Below are 13,778 nucleotides of genomic sequence, written 5' to 3'. Positions count from 1 at the left end.
TCTTGTAATGAATGGATCGTTTGTAATATGTGTTGGTAGACATATACAACGTATACAAAATTAGGGACCAAAAAACTCTTGGAAATTTTTTCTTTACAGATGTTATTTCTTCCTAGTTGATTTTTATCACTTAATCTCCAAATAAAATGGCCACTTGAGAATTTTTTTAATTTTGAGCCCTTGACTCTAACAGTTTGAGCCATACAGTCGAACCTCTGGTTGCAACCACCCCTCCTCAGTTACCAGTTTTCCAAAATACGAAAAGTTTCCAAGTCAAATCACTATATTTGGAACCTCTTGTAAGCGACCACCTCTCGTAAGTGACCACAACCACTTTCAGTGCTAAAAGTTTGAAATTTTCTTTTGTTTTAACCTTCTGTAAGCAACCACTTAACAGATAATAGAACCAAAAGTGGATCATATGGTGTTGTAGCATTATCGCATCCCCTGGATAGTACAAGAGATGGAAATTTCTCAATGGGGAGTACTGTATTTTTTATCGAAATCGACTTTTCACATGAATAAAATATTAACACATGGATAAGTCTCTGCAGATGCCTTATGTTAATGAGGCAAAATTTGTCCCAATATGACCTAAGCTCTCGTAAGCGACCACCTCCTGTAAGGGACAACCTGGGCTTGACATTTTGGGTGGTCGCTTACAAGGGGTTCAACTGTATTTGATAGGTAACTCATAAAGCAGGAGTGTCCATCTTTCCTGTACTTGCCAAATAAAAAAGGGCAAGTTAGGCATACAAAAAACTTTAATTGTGTTACATCAAACAATTCTGAGGGTTTCAAACATTGCGTACAATGTGCACGTGTACAACTGTTTCCTAACAGCAAATAAAAAATGATAATAGAGCCAATCAAACTAACAGATTCACAATATACCAATAAAGTTATAAGTTTAACAATAATAATATTTAATGGGGGAAACCAACCCTCCATGGCGGTTTTCAGCGGGGCCCTCAAATTATAACTTATATATTTGACTTTTTTGGGGTTTTTTTATTTTACTAACAGTAAATTTACAGTAATAAGAAATACATACACAATTAGACTGGTAACATCTTCAGAAGTGACATGTTCTTTGCCAAATAAATATTGACTCCAAGAAAAGTGGTTAGGGCCCCAACAAAACAAAATATACAATATACAGGTGTGTGTTGTTATAGGTGCTGTATTATTACAGATTATCATGAAAAAAAAACCAAATAAAAATGTCAACTTCTGTCCACTGATATAATATTTTATACTTGGTATAGTGGAATTAAGAAATGAACTTAGTAACCACAAGTTTTCAATAATCCATCGCCATGATAACAAAACGTCTCACAGTTCAGCAGGTGAAAAGTAATTAACGCACTGATCCGACGCCAACAGCAAACCGTGTCACTCACAAGTGACTCCGTGTGGTTGGTTTTTAACGCATGAAATTTTGATTTTTAAAAGAAAGTTATGGAACACTCCTCTTTTACCATGAATGGCTTAACAGTTCTACAATCTGTTATCATATGCTGATAGATATTCGTTCAATATCGTTAGCTGGAATCTTCGAGTCTACTTCTTCGCCGCAGATACGGAAAACAACATCAGTGTTGTATGGTATTTTCAGTGAAGCACAGTACGAGTTCCATAACCAGCCGGTTCCACCTCGCTCTAACAAGGATACTGAAACCTGTGGAGTATAGCCGAGCAATGCCCATGCCATACCCATAGTACGACTTCTCTGGTGCGAAAACACCATTGCTTCACACATCTGCCGGTCGAGAGAAACCCCCGCGCATTCCTTGAAATCCCCGTAAAGCTGTCTTCCTCCGTTTAAATGAATCACATCCCAAGTCCCAGTTGCAGAAAGTACGGTTCTGATCTGGCTCAGCTGTGAATAGGACAGTTTTCCAGAAATCCATGATGGCACAACTACCTCAGGCAAACTTTTCAAGAAGCCACGATTAAAACTTTGAATGAATTTGTCATGGTCACTCGGTTTAATGACAACAGTGCTATTATTTGATATCTTTTCATCCAGCTCGAGGTTTGTGTTGCAGAACACAACTCGACTGTGAAACAACTTCTCTGAGACATAAACGTCTTTTCTACACAGGTAGTCTCTAAGCAGGCGAGTCTTGGTCTCGGTCTCTGTTACGCTATTCTCGTGTTCAATGTGTTTAGTGGCGAAAGTGTTGGTGGAGACCTGTTTGGTTCTTGTTTGGATCCATTTGGACCCATCTTCACTTCTTGTTACAGTTCCCGACCAACATTTTACCTCGATACAAAAGATCCCATCAACGCTGAGCACCACTACATCGATTTCTCGTTTCCTTGCTTGGTATTTGTCAGGAATCCTCAAGCAGCAAAACACCGATGAGCTGTCAAGTCCACTCTTTAAACGCAAAGAAGACGCGAACGAAAGTTCGGCGTTGCGACCAGCTTTCACGTGCTCCTCTTCCAAATGTTCCTGTGGATTTGCAGCTTGGTTAGCCTGCTCGAAACGCTTGGAAATCTCAAACATGCCTCCATGTAACCGAAGGCTTACAGTTTGCTTTCTGCGCGAAAGAAAGCAAGTCTGCTCCACGATCCTTCGCGCAGTGTTCTTCAAGAACAACTTCTTTCCTAGCATAATGACGCAACATAATGTTTATAATGCCTTGCAGTGCACTCTGGGAGACCACAGGTAGCCCAAGCTCGTTAAATGAGAAGCTTAATTTTTCTCTGTCACGTAATTTGTGTGATTACAAGGGTTTGTATGCGGAGAGAAATAGAGCCGAAAATTGCGAAAAATTGCTGTTGAAGTTAAATAAATATTGCTTACCTGAACACGAAAGAACCACCACTGGGGTTCAGGTAAGCAATTTTTATTAAAATTCAACAGTAATTTTTCGCAATTTTCGGCTCTATTTCTCTCCCCATACAAACTCTTTTAAATATGCAAATCACTCAAATTATGTGACAATACAGAGGTCAACAAAAAATTGAGCTTCTCATATATCGAGCTTGGGCTACCTGTGGGGAGACTGGGGGTTACTTCCAGAAAAGTTGGGTGGGCTGCGCTGCCCACTCCCCAAAACTCTTGCCCTATTTATGACCAAAATCTGCGTTTTTTGCTACCCTATTTATGACCTGACCAAAAATTCGATTGCCTATTTATGACCGTCGCGGCTGACACAGTTGCCCTAAACATAAGTTATGAAGGGCTTTTGTTGACGGTCTTATTGATGTTAGGGACCTTACGCATATACGACGGCGACGGCGAAGACGACGCCTAGTAAAAAATGTGTTTCTATTTTATTTTGGAAGTTCGCATTTATTGGAACTATCCAGTGTGTTTGTCGGTATTAAAACTTGCCCCTGCTGAATATGCTACGAATGCGTTCAATTGCAAATAGAAATACGAAAAATTAGCCGTTGTGATTCACGTTCTCCAGACAACGCAGAATTTGGTCATTACACGTTGCTGTTTTGCAGAGGACGGCACAGAAATGTACCAAGAATTATAACGCACGTGCACAGTCATTGTCTTCCTCATTAAACCTTTAGTTTGGTGACGTTCTCGTTGCCGTTGCCGTCGTGTTTTGCGTAAGGTCCCTAATGATGAAAACGTAGCTTCTTCTAAGAAACATACCCAATTCAAGACCAGAGTGCTAAAACCATACCCAATTTAAGTCCAAAATGGCCAAAATCGATATCCTATTTATGACCAAAACGGCTGAAAAACCCTACCCTTTGGGGGCGGTCATACCTATATAGACCACATAAGGGAGTACCCCCCGGGGAAAAAAGGCAAAATTGCTGCAGAATGCATGCCTTGTGTGTGTTACCTGAAACATGGCTAAGACTTGCAAGACGACAAGGGCACAATTAAAAAATGCACGTTGGTTAGTGATGTATATTTATTCTTTGCAACGAATTCGACTTTTAAAAGTTCAATCTCCTCCCCAGGGTCTTCTCCATTTTTCAAATCGTTGAGGAGAAGACCCTGAGGAAGAGGTAGGGACGAAGTTAAGTTTCGGGTCGTTTGGGGTTAAGTTTATCGTCAGAAGCCGCTGGCACAAGTGCTCCAACGTGAGCCTGCTCGCAGGCCAATAGTCTCCTTGCTCCGCAGCAGTCTTCTGGGATGTCATGCAACGCTCCAGCAAAGTGCAAATGAAGACAATGAAGTAAGCTTTCGCGCGAAAATCAGGAAGTGGTAGAAGCCTGTAACTCCTGTGAACACAGCATGAAACGAAAGCTGCAAACCGTCTGTAAACCGAAAAAAATTGTGGATGAAAGCTGCAAGTGCTTCACGAGCTCATCGCTGTGCCCTGCTAATGAAAGAATATATATTTTCTGGAAAACTAGTCATTATTTCGCTGGAATGATAAATTCTGCACTAAACTAATGGTCCACACTAATGCGTTTTTAAAGTGTCCGTTTTCACAAGGGTCAAACATCAGAAGAAAGACGTCAAGCTTATCACGCTATTAGGTCCTATTACTCTAATGTAAATTGCATTGGTACTAAAAATGCTTTAATGGCTCCTGCTTGTATAGAGAAAGGTCACATTTTCTATGAGAATGATTAGCGCATAATTGATGTAATATTTCATAAACGAGGGCGAGTGTTTCATAAGGCTTCCCAAACACGAAAAAAATGATGAAAGCACGAGTTTAAATGGCCATAAGGTTTAAATGGACATTGGTGCATGGGGTCTCTGCAGTTACCATATGCTAATGAGGCAAAGTTTTGACCCAAGAATACATGAATATGGAAGAACTTCAAACAAAGGCATGACATCGTTATCAAGCAAAGAAAGTAAAAAGCAGATCAGATGAACGAGAATAGAATTATTGCCATAAGAAAGAAGGCAAGAAGAGAGGCCGCAAAAACAATCGCATCCAACGGCAACCTCGTTCCCAGGGTCTCTCATCTTACCGCTCGCTCCAGGGGGTGGTAAGATGAGAGACCCTGGGAACGAGGTTGATCCAACCGCATACAAAGGAAGTTATCAAAAAGAACAAGTGCATGAAAAAATGCAATGGATGGATGGATGAATACCTTTATTTGGGTGTTGATATTAAAATAGCAGTAAAAACAATTAAAATAACAAAATCTTAACGCTTCATAAAATGCTAATAAAACAACAATTATCCTTATTTGTACTCTTTCTTGCCTACAGTTTGTTACACTAGACCAAAATAAAATCTTGCCTACAATAAAATTGGTTACAAGATACAGTCGAACACGCGGTATGGATTAAGTTCCAATAAAAATGGGGTTTTGTATACACCGTTTGTCAGTCGTTAATTAACTGGCTGTTGTTGAGAGGTTGTTTTGGCAGTTGGGGCGTGCTTATTGGTGTCAAGTTTGTTGGCAGAAGTTAATGCTTAGCGAAGCAAGTCCCAGGCCTCTGCTCGTTTCAACGTCACTCGCGCAATAAGCTCCGTTGGGGGTCGCTTCGCCTGGTACGTTCGTCTCCGCGTTTGGTTCTGTACCCGTAGCTGTCGTTCGCCGGGTTTTCTTGCGCTTTTTCGCTCCTCCCTTTCCCTCCTTTTCTTTTCTCCCTTCCTTTCCTCACCTCTTACTCCACCGGTTTTTATCGGTGTGACTCGGTGCAAAGGGCCTCGCTGTGGTAGCGGTTTCCATAGCAACCGTCCAAGCACCTACCCCCACTCTTGGATCCCCAACTCGCTACGGGGACCAGACCCTGGTGACTCGACCCTTTGCATCCCCTGCCATTCCTCGCCGGTCGTCGCGTAGCGCAAACATTAACTGGCTATTGTTATTGTAGACATTGTAGAGAAGTGGCCGTTGAGTGGATGTGTGGACGATCCACCGGGACATAAAAGGTGGTCGTTAGTGGAGGTTCGACTGTACCATACAAGATAAAATACACAGCAAAAACTGAGCCAAACTTACATTAAGAACTACATAAAATACAATTGACATAGCAAATTTACAAAATAAAAAGTGGCAAACAACCATTGTCCACGAACATGGCGTCTGTGACGGCGTGTTTTTTTAGAGAAGCCTGGAACTGAGTAAACGCCTGTCAATAAATGCCTCCGCGCGGTCCTGGGATTAGTTCGAAGGCGCCAAATCTCGAATGTACTGAAAGAATACAGTTCTCCCGTCATTTGGTACCAAACATGCAATACTTTCTTCGATATTCGCCTAGAAAGAGACAACCGAGGAAATAGTAAAGGAGAAGGTAAGGTTTTTTTGTCGTTTGTGTCGTATTTTTGGCCCGGACAGGTTTTTAAGCATTTCTACTTTTCCGAGAAATTTTGTTGCGACGAGAAACTTCAAGGCCTTGGCAAAAACTCTCTGATTTTTGTTTTCGTAATTTAGCTTTCTTTTCTTAGTTTTTATGCGTTAATTTCTAGGACTCTGCGCAGAAAGAACACGCGCTTTAACGTGGCTCAATTCATGAAAGCCCGGAAGGTTGCAAGACGGTAAGCTGTGCGTGAAAATCACAAGCCATTGGCAGAGTACAAAAATGTCTAACGAACCCAGAAAAAGGTGAGATGATATATTTAATTTTAATTCAGTATTGGTGCTTTGTGAACGTTTCATATTTCGAATATTCGAGGATTTTGTAAGACAGCATTACAGGCAAGTTGTGGGAGTGCATGTACAGGGAGGCTTGTAAATTCAATTTTGACAGGGTGAGAAATTTATAATAACAATAACAATAATAATAATATTTTCGTTCATTTTGGAAATTACAGGTTATTATTATTTTGGCCTGCAGATAGCAAGTGCTTATCTAGGCGAACCATTTATCGCTTATTCTAGATTAATTAAATAACAATAATAACAATTAATTTAAGATTAAAGATATGAATGACAGTTAAAGTTAAACTAAATGAAAGTAAAAATTAACCAATCAGTGCTTAAGAAATCACTTGTTGTATAATTAATGCTTTCAGTTGGCCACAGGCAGGGAACGATGCAAGGACATAACATGTGAACTGGAAAATATTCCTGTTGAGTATATTCTTGATTCTTCATTGTGGTTGTTTTGCCAGTAAGTGTGCGGCAAAAATCTGCTGGGCACAACTTCCAACTAAGTCCATAGGTTTGCATTATTCAGTGGCTGGATGATATTTAATTTTGGGCATTTTGATAATAGCATAACCAGAAAAAAATATTTTTGCAAGTTTAATTTTGGTGAACTAGCCACTTAACAGAGCCAGTACCAGAATGACAGCCAGTGCCAGACTTCTTTGCACTGCCTGGGCAAGAAACCTGAGCGTGTGCCTGTATTCATCTGGTTGGTCAAAGACTGTAATTAATGCCAGTGTCTCTAAACTATAAACATCAGAACATCAAATGTAAGATGTGGCTTAACACAATTGTTGTGTTCAGATCTATTTTGTTTACAATTTTAGTATCATCCAACCATATCTAATTTAAATAAATGTGTTACTACCCAGTGTCTAGTTTAGCAATATTGTGAAATCCCACAAAAAAATTCCCCGGATATAAGCCCCCACGGGTTAAAAGCCTACCCAAATAGCCCTTTGTTTTGCAAGTTAATTTCGGTAAACTAGCCACTTAACACAGAGCCAGAGCCAGAATGACAGCCAGTGCCAGACAGTGCAGTGCCTGGGCAAGAAACCTGAGTGTGTGCCTGTGTTCATCTGGTTGGTGAAAGACTGTCATAAATGACAGTGTTTCTAAACTGTATACATCAGAATATCAAATGTAGGATGTGGCTAAATACAATTGTTGTGTTCAGATCTATTTTGTTTACAACTTTAGTATCGTCCAACCATATCTAATTTAAATGAATGTGTTTCTACCCAGTGTCTAGTTTAGCAATACCGTAAAATCCCTCGTTACAGCCCCCCAGACATAAGCCCGCACCCCCAGATATAAGCCCCCACCCCCAGATATAAGCCCCCACCCCCAGATATAAGCCCCCACCCCAGATATAAGCCCCCACTCCCAGATATAAGCCCCCACCCCCAGATATAAGCCCCCACCCCCAGATATAAGCCTCCACCCCCAGATATAAGCCCCCACCCCCAGATATAAGCCCGCACCGGTTAAAAGCCCACCCAAAATGCCTTGCGAAGTTATATGAGTCCAGGGCTTTAACATGGGATTTTATGGTATTTCTAATCACAGGCCTGGGACAAGTATCTCAGGCACGAACAAGAAGCCCTGGGCACTGTACTTGTAAATGGGGAATCAACACTGGGACCAAGAACTGCCAGGAGAAGAAGGTATGAGACCACTGAAGCTGCCGCCAAAATTCATGGAAGCACAAATGAACATTCTTCAGCCACTTTCAATGGATTGTTTGACACTGCAGAAAAGATGCAAATTAGATACTTTAACAAAATTAGTGCTAAGTATTTCTCACCCTTTGCAAATGTTTCATTAGCTGATTGTAGGGATGTGAAGGGTACATTTGGAACTGAAAGTTCAAACAAGTGGAAGCCATGGAATTACTAGCAAAGAGTAAATGTTGCCAACAAGTTTAATGCATTTAAGAAAAGAGTAGCAGTAGAAAAAATTTCTGAGAAAACAAAGAGATCTAAAATTACGGATTACATTGCCAAGCAAAATAGTAGACAGGAATTTTTGCCTGTCTTAGGTTCTTACATTGATAAAGCTCATGTGGAACCCCTTCATCTAAAGAACAATCCTTGGCAGTACTTCTTTAAAGCAGTTTTGACAGAAGCTATAAGAAAATCTAACTAGGAAAGTTAAGATAGTGTAATTATTAGCAGCAGCTATAGGAAGCTAAGATAGTGTACTTATTAGCAGCAGCTAGGAGAGTTGAGGTAGTGTACTTATTAGCAGCAACCAGGAAGGTTAGGATATTGTACTTATTAGTAGCAGCTATACCAACTTAAGATAGCGTACTTATTAGTAGCAGCTGGGAATTTTAAGATAGTGTACTTATTAGCATCAGTTATAGGAACTTTACGATACAATGTAGTGTACAGTACTTATTAGCAGGAGCTAGGAACCTTAAGATAGTGCTAGTACTTATTAGCAGCAGCTAAGAACTTTAAAGACAATGTCCAGTCCATACTGTGCATTCTTGAGAGTTTCTTTGCATTTTTTTTGTTTTGTTTCTTGGAAGACATCACAAAATGTAAACATTTTGCAATACTTACATGAAGTAAATTCAAAATTTCAAAACAACCACCATTATGGATGCGAAGCAGTAGAAGCTTTAGGCTTCATTCTTTCTTATATCACTTGATATAAAACAACTTCGCAGCTGTAAAAATCAATGAGGCTGTTGGAAAAAGAATTTGAAGGCCTCAAAGATAAGATATGTAGTTTGTGATGAGTAACCTTGAATACATTCCATTGAGTGAGCAATTGTAGTGTTTATAAACATTAGGGAGCTGAGACTGCGCAGTATGGACTGGAATTCATCTTTAAGATAGTGTACTTAATAGCAGCAGCTAGGAACTTTTAGATAGTGTTAGAATAAAATCCAGTTTGATCACCCTTCTGTTGGGTGGTTCTGTTTATAATTTGTCCCAACAAAACGAATCAAACTGATCAGGACTCAAACTCGAACCGATCAGCATTCAAACACTGTTTCCAATAGTGATAAAGTATGTACATGACATTTTCAGTGAAAAGAAATTCACAGAATTTTCATAACATTTTAGTATTGATAGGAATCATTGGTAACTGTGGAGAGTGGAGTACAATTAAGACCTAACAAGTAACTTCAAATAGGCCAAGTGCGTAATGCAAGGGAAATGTCTAATTACAAACAGCCTGAAATATACTCCACTCAGTCTAGTTCTCACTACTTATATGCTTATGAAAACGTGTAGCCAAATTCATCAATGAATTTGTAGTGGGCTTTCACCCCCCCCCCCCCCCCCTTGCTGTGTCCTCTTGATAAATGTGATGGTGAAAGGCATTTCAGAACTTATGAAAACTCTTGAAGTTCCTTTTCTTGTTCCTTTACTGTTCTTGATTAGGAATTCTTGGACTGAGTCACTGCTTAGCCCGGATAACTTGGCAAAATTGTGAATCAGTCTGTTCTCTCGGTCATAATATATCTGTGTACACCATAAGCGGAACCGGCCTTTTTTACACTCTGTAAAATTAAAGAGAAAATTCCCGAGGACATCGCCCGTTTGAACTCTACAGTCCAAATACTGCAGGCCTTAATTCTTGGACTGAGGAGCCTATGGAGCATCTTTAGCCAAATCTTGACTTCTCCTTCGAGGAGTGCTGATGCTGGAATTTGTGACATTTTAGCTCATTTCAAAGAGTTTTGGCTCACGCTTGTTTTTCAATAATTGAAGCAAGGGCTGCTTTTACTTCTTCAAACAAAAAGAAATTATCGACTTCATTATGTAGAGGACGCAGGGCCTTGGTAGCATTGAAAATAGCATTTTCAGCCACCATTTTGAAAATTGCTTTGTACTTTTATTTGTATTTCCACTGTACAATTTTAAACAACAGCGGGCAACAAAGTTCCCCTTCACAGCGCATTCCAGCCCGGTGTGTATTAAATATTTGCATAATTGAAGAGCACCCAAAGTATGCTCAAAATTTGATGGAGTAAGAACAAGAGGAAAGGAAGTAACATACAGATCAATTCAAGAGCATTGATCTTCAAGAAAAGTGTGTTTCTAAGATGGATCATACATAGTTCAGTTGTACAATTTTAACACCAAAGTTCTTGCTTCAAAAATGGCTCAAAAGTAATCAAAACTGATAAAGCAATGCTAAAAAGTCAGGACTGACTGTGTAAAAGTTAAATTTTGCTAATAAAAACTAAATAAATAATTCCAAACTTGAAAATTCATTCCTGTCAAAATGAGGTTGCCATGGAAACATCAAGTTCTGAGAATAATGACATGTAATCACATGTCATATCAAATTCACAGTTTTAACCTATGCAGTTGCAAAATTTGGCAGCGCTTACTTCAATATATATATTTAAAAAGTTCTTAACTGGTTTAAGTCAGGAAGGCAGGTCTGAACAGGGTTTAAGAACCCTTATTCATATGTACAACTTGTGCCAACCACATGAAACATTACTACTCAAAATAGCAAATGTCTCAGTTGTATGTCCAATGTTTGGTGGTTGTTTTTCAAAACCTCCAAGTTTAAGGCATTGGTCCACCTTTTCTTATGGCATCACCAACTTGTGACTTGACACTAGCATCAGCATATCGTTGGTAGCTATCCAACAATTTACCGTCATCCTGTAAGGTGGCTTTAACAGCAGGAGCATTCCTCACAGCTTCCCACCAAAGATGAAATCTCTCAAACTCTCCACTTTTAGGTACCTCAAAACCACGATAGTGCTTCAGAATAAAGAACCTTGCTACATGAGGAGCCAACATGATGTCAACAAATCCAAGCTTTTCACCTTGAAAAAACGGCCCCTTTGGATCCATCGCTTTCACCAGCTCAAGCAGTTCACTTATCAACCGAGGCTTGATTTCCTGTTGTTCTGCCTCACTTTGTTTCATAAGAAGAGCATAAAACAATGGAGTAATTTTCTTGCCTATAAAATCTCCCCATATCCTTGCATGAGCTCTATGGTAAGGGTCTGTAGGTAGCAATCTTGGTTCAATGGGCCATGCTTCATCAACATACTCAATGCAGACTGGACTTTCATAAACTGTATTGTTGTTGTGAACAATGACAGGCACCATTCCTCGAGGATTGATGGAGAGCCATTCTGGGGTCTTGTTATAAGGGTCTTGTTCGATGTACTCAAAATCCACACCTTTGGCTTCCAGAGCAATCCATGCTCTTTGCGCAAAAGGACAAAACCATGCACAGTAAAGTTTTGGAATTCCCCCAGCCATAACAACTCGAATTGTGAATCCTGAAAGTGATATTTAGATACAAGCATTAGCTATTTTACCAAGGCACACGTAACTGAATCACATTTTAAGAAAAATATGCAATTGTAGGTTAAAACAGTGATTGAATGGATGCAATAGAGAGAAAGATGACTAACAACTCACAGTAATGAAGAAATCGATCTCTCTTTTGAACATAAACTGATAAATTTACCATTTGAATTTTGAACATTGAAAAAGCATTTAACAAGAGAGAGTGAAAGAAGAGGGTTGCTAATTATGCAATCCTTACTTTTGGGAAGCTTGTTGGAAAATACTCAAGGACAAGGTTGTAATGGGAGGATTTTGTCCATAGTCTCGACAGTTTGTCACCAGCCCAGTGTGATAAGCTATACATACTGTAAATCTTCAAATAAGCGCCCCTCCTATAGGCCAAAATTGAAAATAAGTGCCCCCTCCCCTCCCCACATTTTGTGGACAAGTAATGAAACAACGGATGTATAGTTTTTGTTGTGTAGTATGGTGCCACGATTTAAACTTCAGGATCAGCTTTTTATGTCGATAAATGGCTTATGTTGTTGTTTACGTGCAGGTGATGTATTTAAAAGATGATCATGTCAGGCGCGGATCCATCGTTTTACAGAACTCGGGCAAATTTTCCAGAATAACTCGGAAACCCAGGAAAGGGGACTTAATGGAGTTGAGATCTACAAATATTTCCTGGGAAAGTAGGACCCACCTCTAGTCTGAATTTCAGCCGTCTCTTTCCTTTACCCCGAGGGGGGCGTAAAGGGAAGAGACGGCTGAAATTCAGACTAGACCCACCTCTAGATCTAAGAAGCTTGCGCTTCGGCGCTCGCGCTCGTTGTTTCGGGAGTCGGACAACATTTATCCTAGATCTCCGCCTGCTTTCGATTACATCTCGGTTTATTTTTTGTCAAAGGCTAACAGCTAAGTCAACTTTAACCGTGATCCTACCTTCTCAGTGACTGCTCTTTTTCACAGAAACCTTCAGCTTCCATGCACTCCTCAGGCCAGTTGGCATGAGTCAGCAGCTGTAAGACGTTGAGCCGTGGGGGCCTTGGGCACGAGAATTGCGAGGTCCGAGCTCCATAGAAATGCCACTTCTGGGGTAGTACTTGGTGTAAGACCTCACTATTATGTCGGGTAGTACTTGGTGTAAGACCGCACTATTATGTCCCGAGATACACCCACACATTTCCTAATAGTGTAAGACGTCACTATTATGTCCCGAGATAGTATAGTAGCTATAGTAGCTGTAGCAGCTGTAGCAGCTGTAGTATCTGTAGTAGCCGTAGTAGCTGTAGTAGCTGTAGTATGTGTAGTAGCTGTAGTATGTGTAGTAGCTGTAGTAACTGTAGTATCTGTAGTAGCTGTAGTATCTGTTGTATCTGTAGTAGCTGTAGTATCTGTGGTATGTGTAGTAGCTGTAGTATCTGTAGTAGCTGTAGTATCTGTAATATCTGTAGTAGCTGTAGTACCTGTAGTAGCTGTAGTATCTGTAATATCTGTAGTAGCTGTAGTATCTGTTGTATCTGTAGTAGCTGTAGTAGCTGTAGTATCTGTGGTATGTGTAGTAGCTGTAGTATCTGTAATATCTGTAGTAGCTGTAGTAGCTGTAGTACCTGTAGTACCTGTAGTATCTGTAGTATCTGTAGTATCTGTAGTAGCTGTAGTAACTGTAATATGTGTAGTAGCTGTAGTATCTGTAATAGCCGTAGTAACTGTAGTAGCTGTAGTATCTGTAGTAGCTGTAGTATCTGTCAAGTAGCCGTAGTAACTGTAGTATCTGTAGTAGCTGTAATAGTGAGGTCTCACACCAAGTACTACCCCACTTCCGGCATGTCCCAGGGATGTCGGCGGCATATGAGAACCACGCTTTATTTTCTTCCATTTATCCAAAGTTTTCGAGAAAACAAGGGTTTTATGTCACATACCTTTGCGAGGAAAACTAAAGTTTCA

The 13,778-nt window shown here is 40.1% G+C and overlaps 2 protein-coding genes and 2 pseudogenes across 3 annotated transcripts; 1 reads left to right on the top strand and 3 right to left on the bottom strand.

Moving 5' to 3' along the window:
• Positions 1–746: 746 nt before the first annotated feature.
• On the bottom strand, positions 747–2,643 carry LOC110069738 (uncharacterized). Its single transcript, XM_020777280.2, has one exon. It carries the CDS (start codon positions 2,621–2,623, stop codon positions 1,514–1,516), a length of 1,110 nt encoding a protein of 369 aa, XP_020632939.1. The 5' UTR covers positions 2,624–2,643; the 3' UTR covers positions 747–1,513.
• A 3,726-nt stretch (positions 2,644–6,369) lies between these two features.
• On the top strand, positions 6,370–9,772 carry LOC149112853 (uncharacterized; annotated as a pseudogene). The gene is made up of 4 exons (XR_016207147.1): positions 6,370–6,501; positions 6,912–7,009; positions 7,549–7,628; positions 7,984–9,772. The product of XR_016207147.1 is annotated as an uncharacterized LOC149112853 (transcript).
• LOC110069736 (uncharacterized) lies at positions 8,453–10,380 on the bottom strand (annotated as a pseudogene).
• LOC110069735 (uncharacterized) lies at positions 10,380–12,882 on the bottom strand. The gene is made up of 2 exons (XM_089288726.1): positions 12,774–12,882; positions 10,380–11,818 (listed from the first exon to the last, which is right to left on the bottom strand). The coding sequence occupies exon 2, from the start codon at positions 11,796–11,798 to the stop codon at positions 11,088–11,090; it is 711 nt and encodes a 236-aa protein (XP_089144852.1). The 5' UTR covers positions 11,799–11,818; positions 12,774–12,882; the 3' UTR covers positions 10,380–11,087.
• Between the last annotated feature and the right edge of the window lie 896 nt (positions 12,883–13,778).

Source organism: Orbicella faveolata, unplaced genomic scaffold, assembly GCF_042242905.1.
Source record: "Orbicella faveolata isolate gen_17 unplaced genomic scaffold, um_ofav_v1 contig_2, whole genome shotgun sequence".
NCBI classification, from domain to species: Eukaryota; Metazoa; Cnidaria; class Anthozoa; order Scleractinia; family Merulinidae; genus Orbicella; species Orbicella faveolata.
This window is presented reverse-complemented; position numbering and strand designations above follow the sequence as displayed.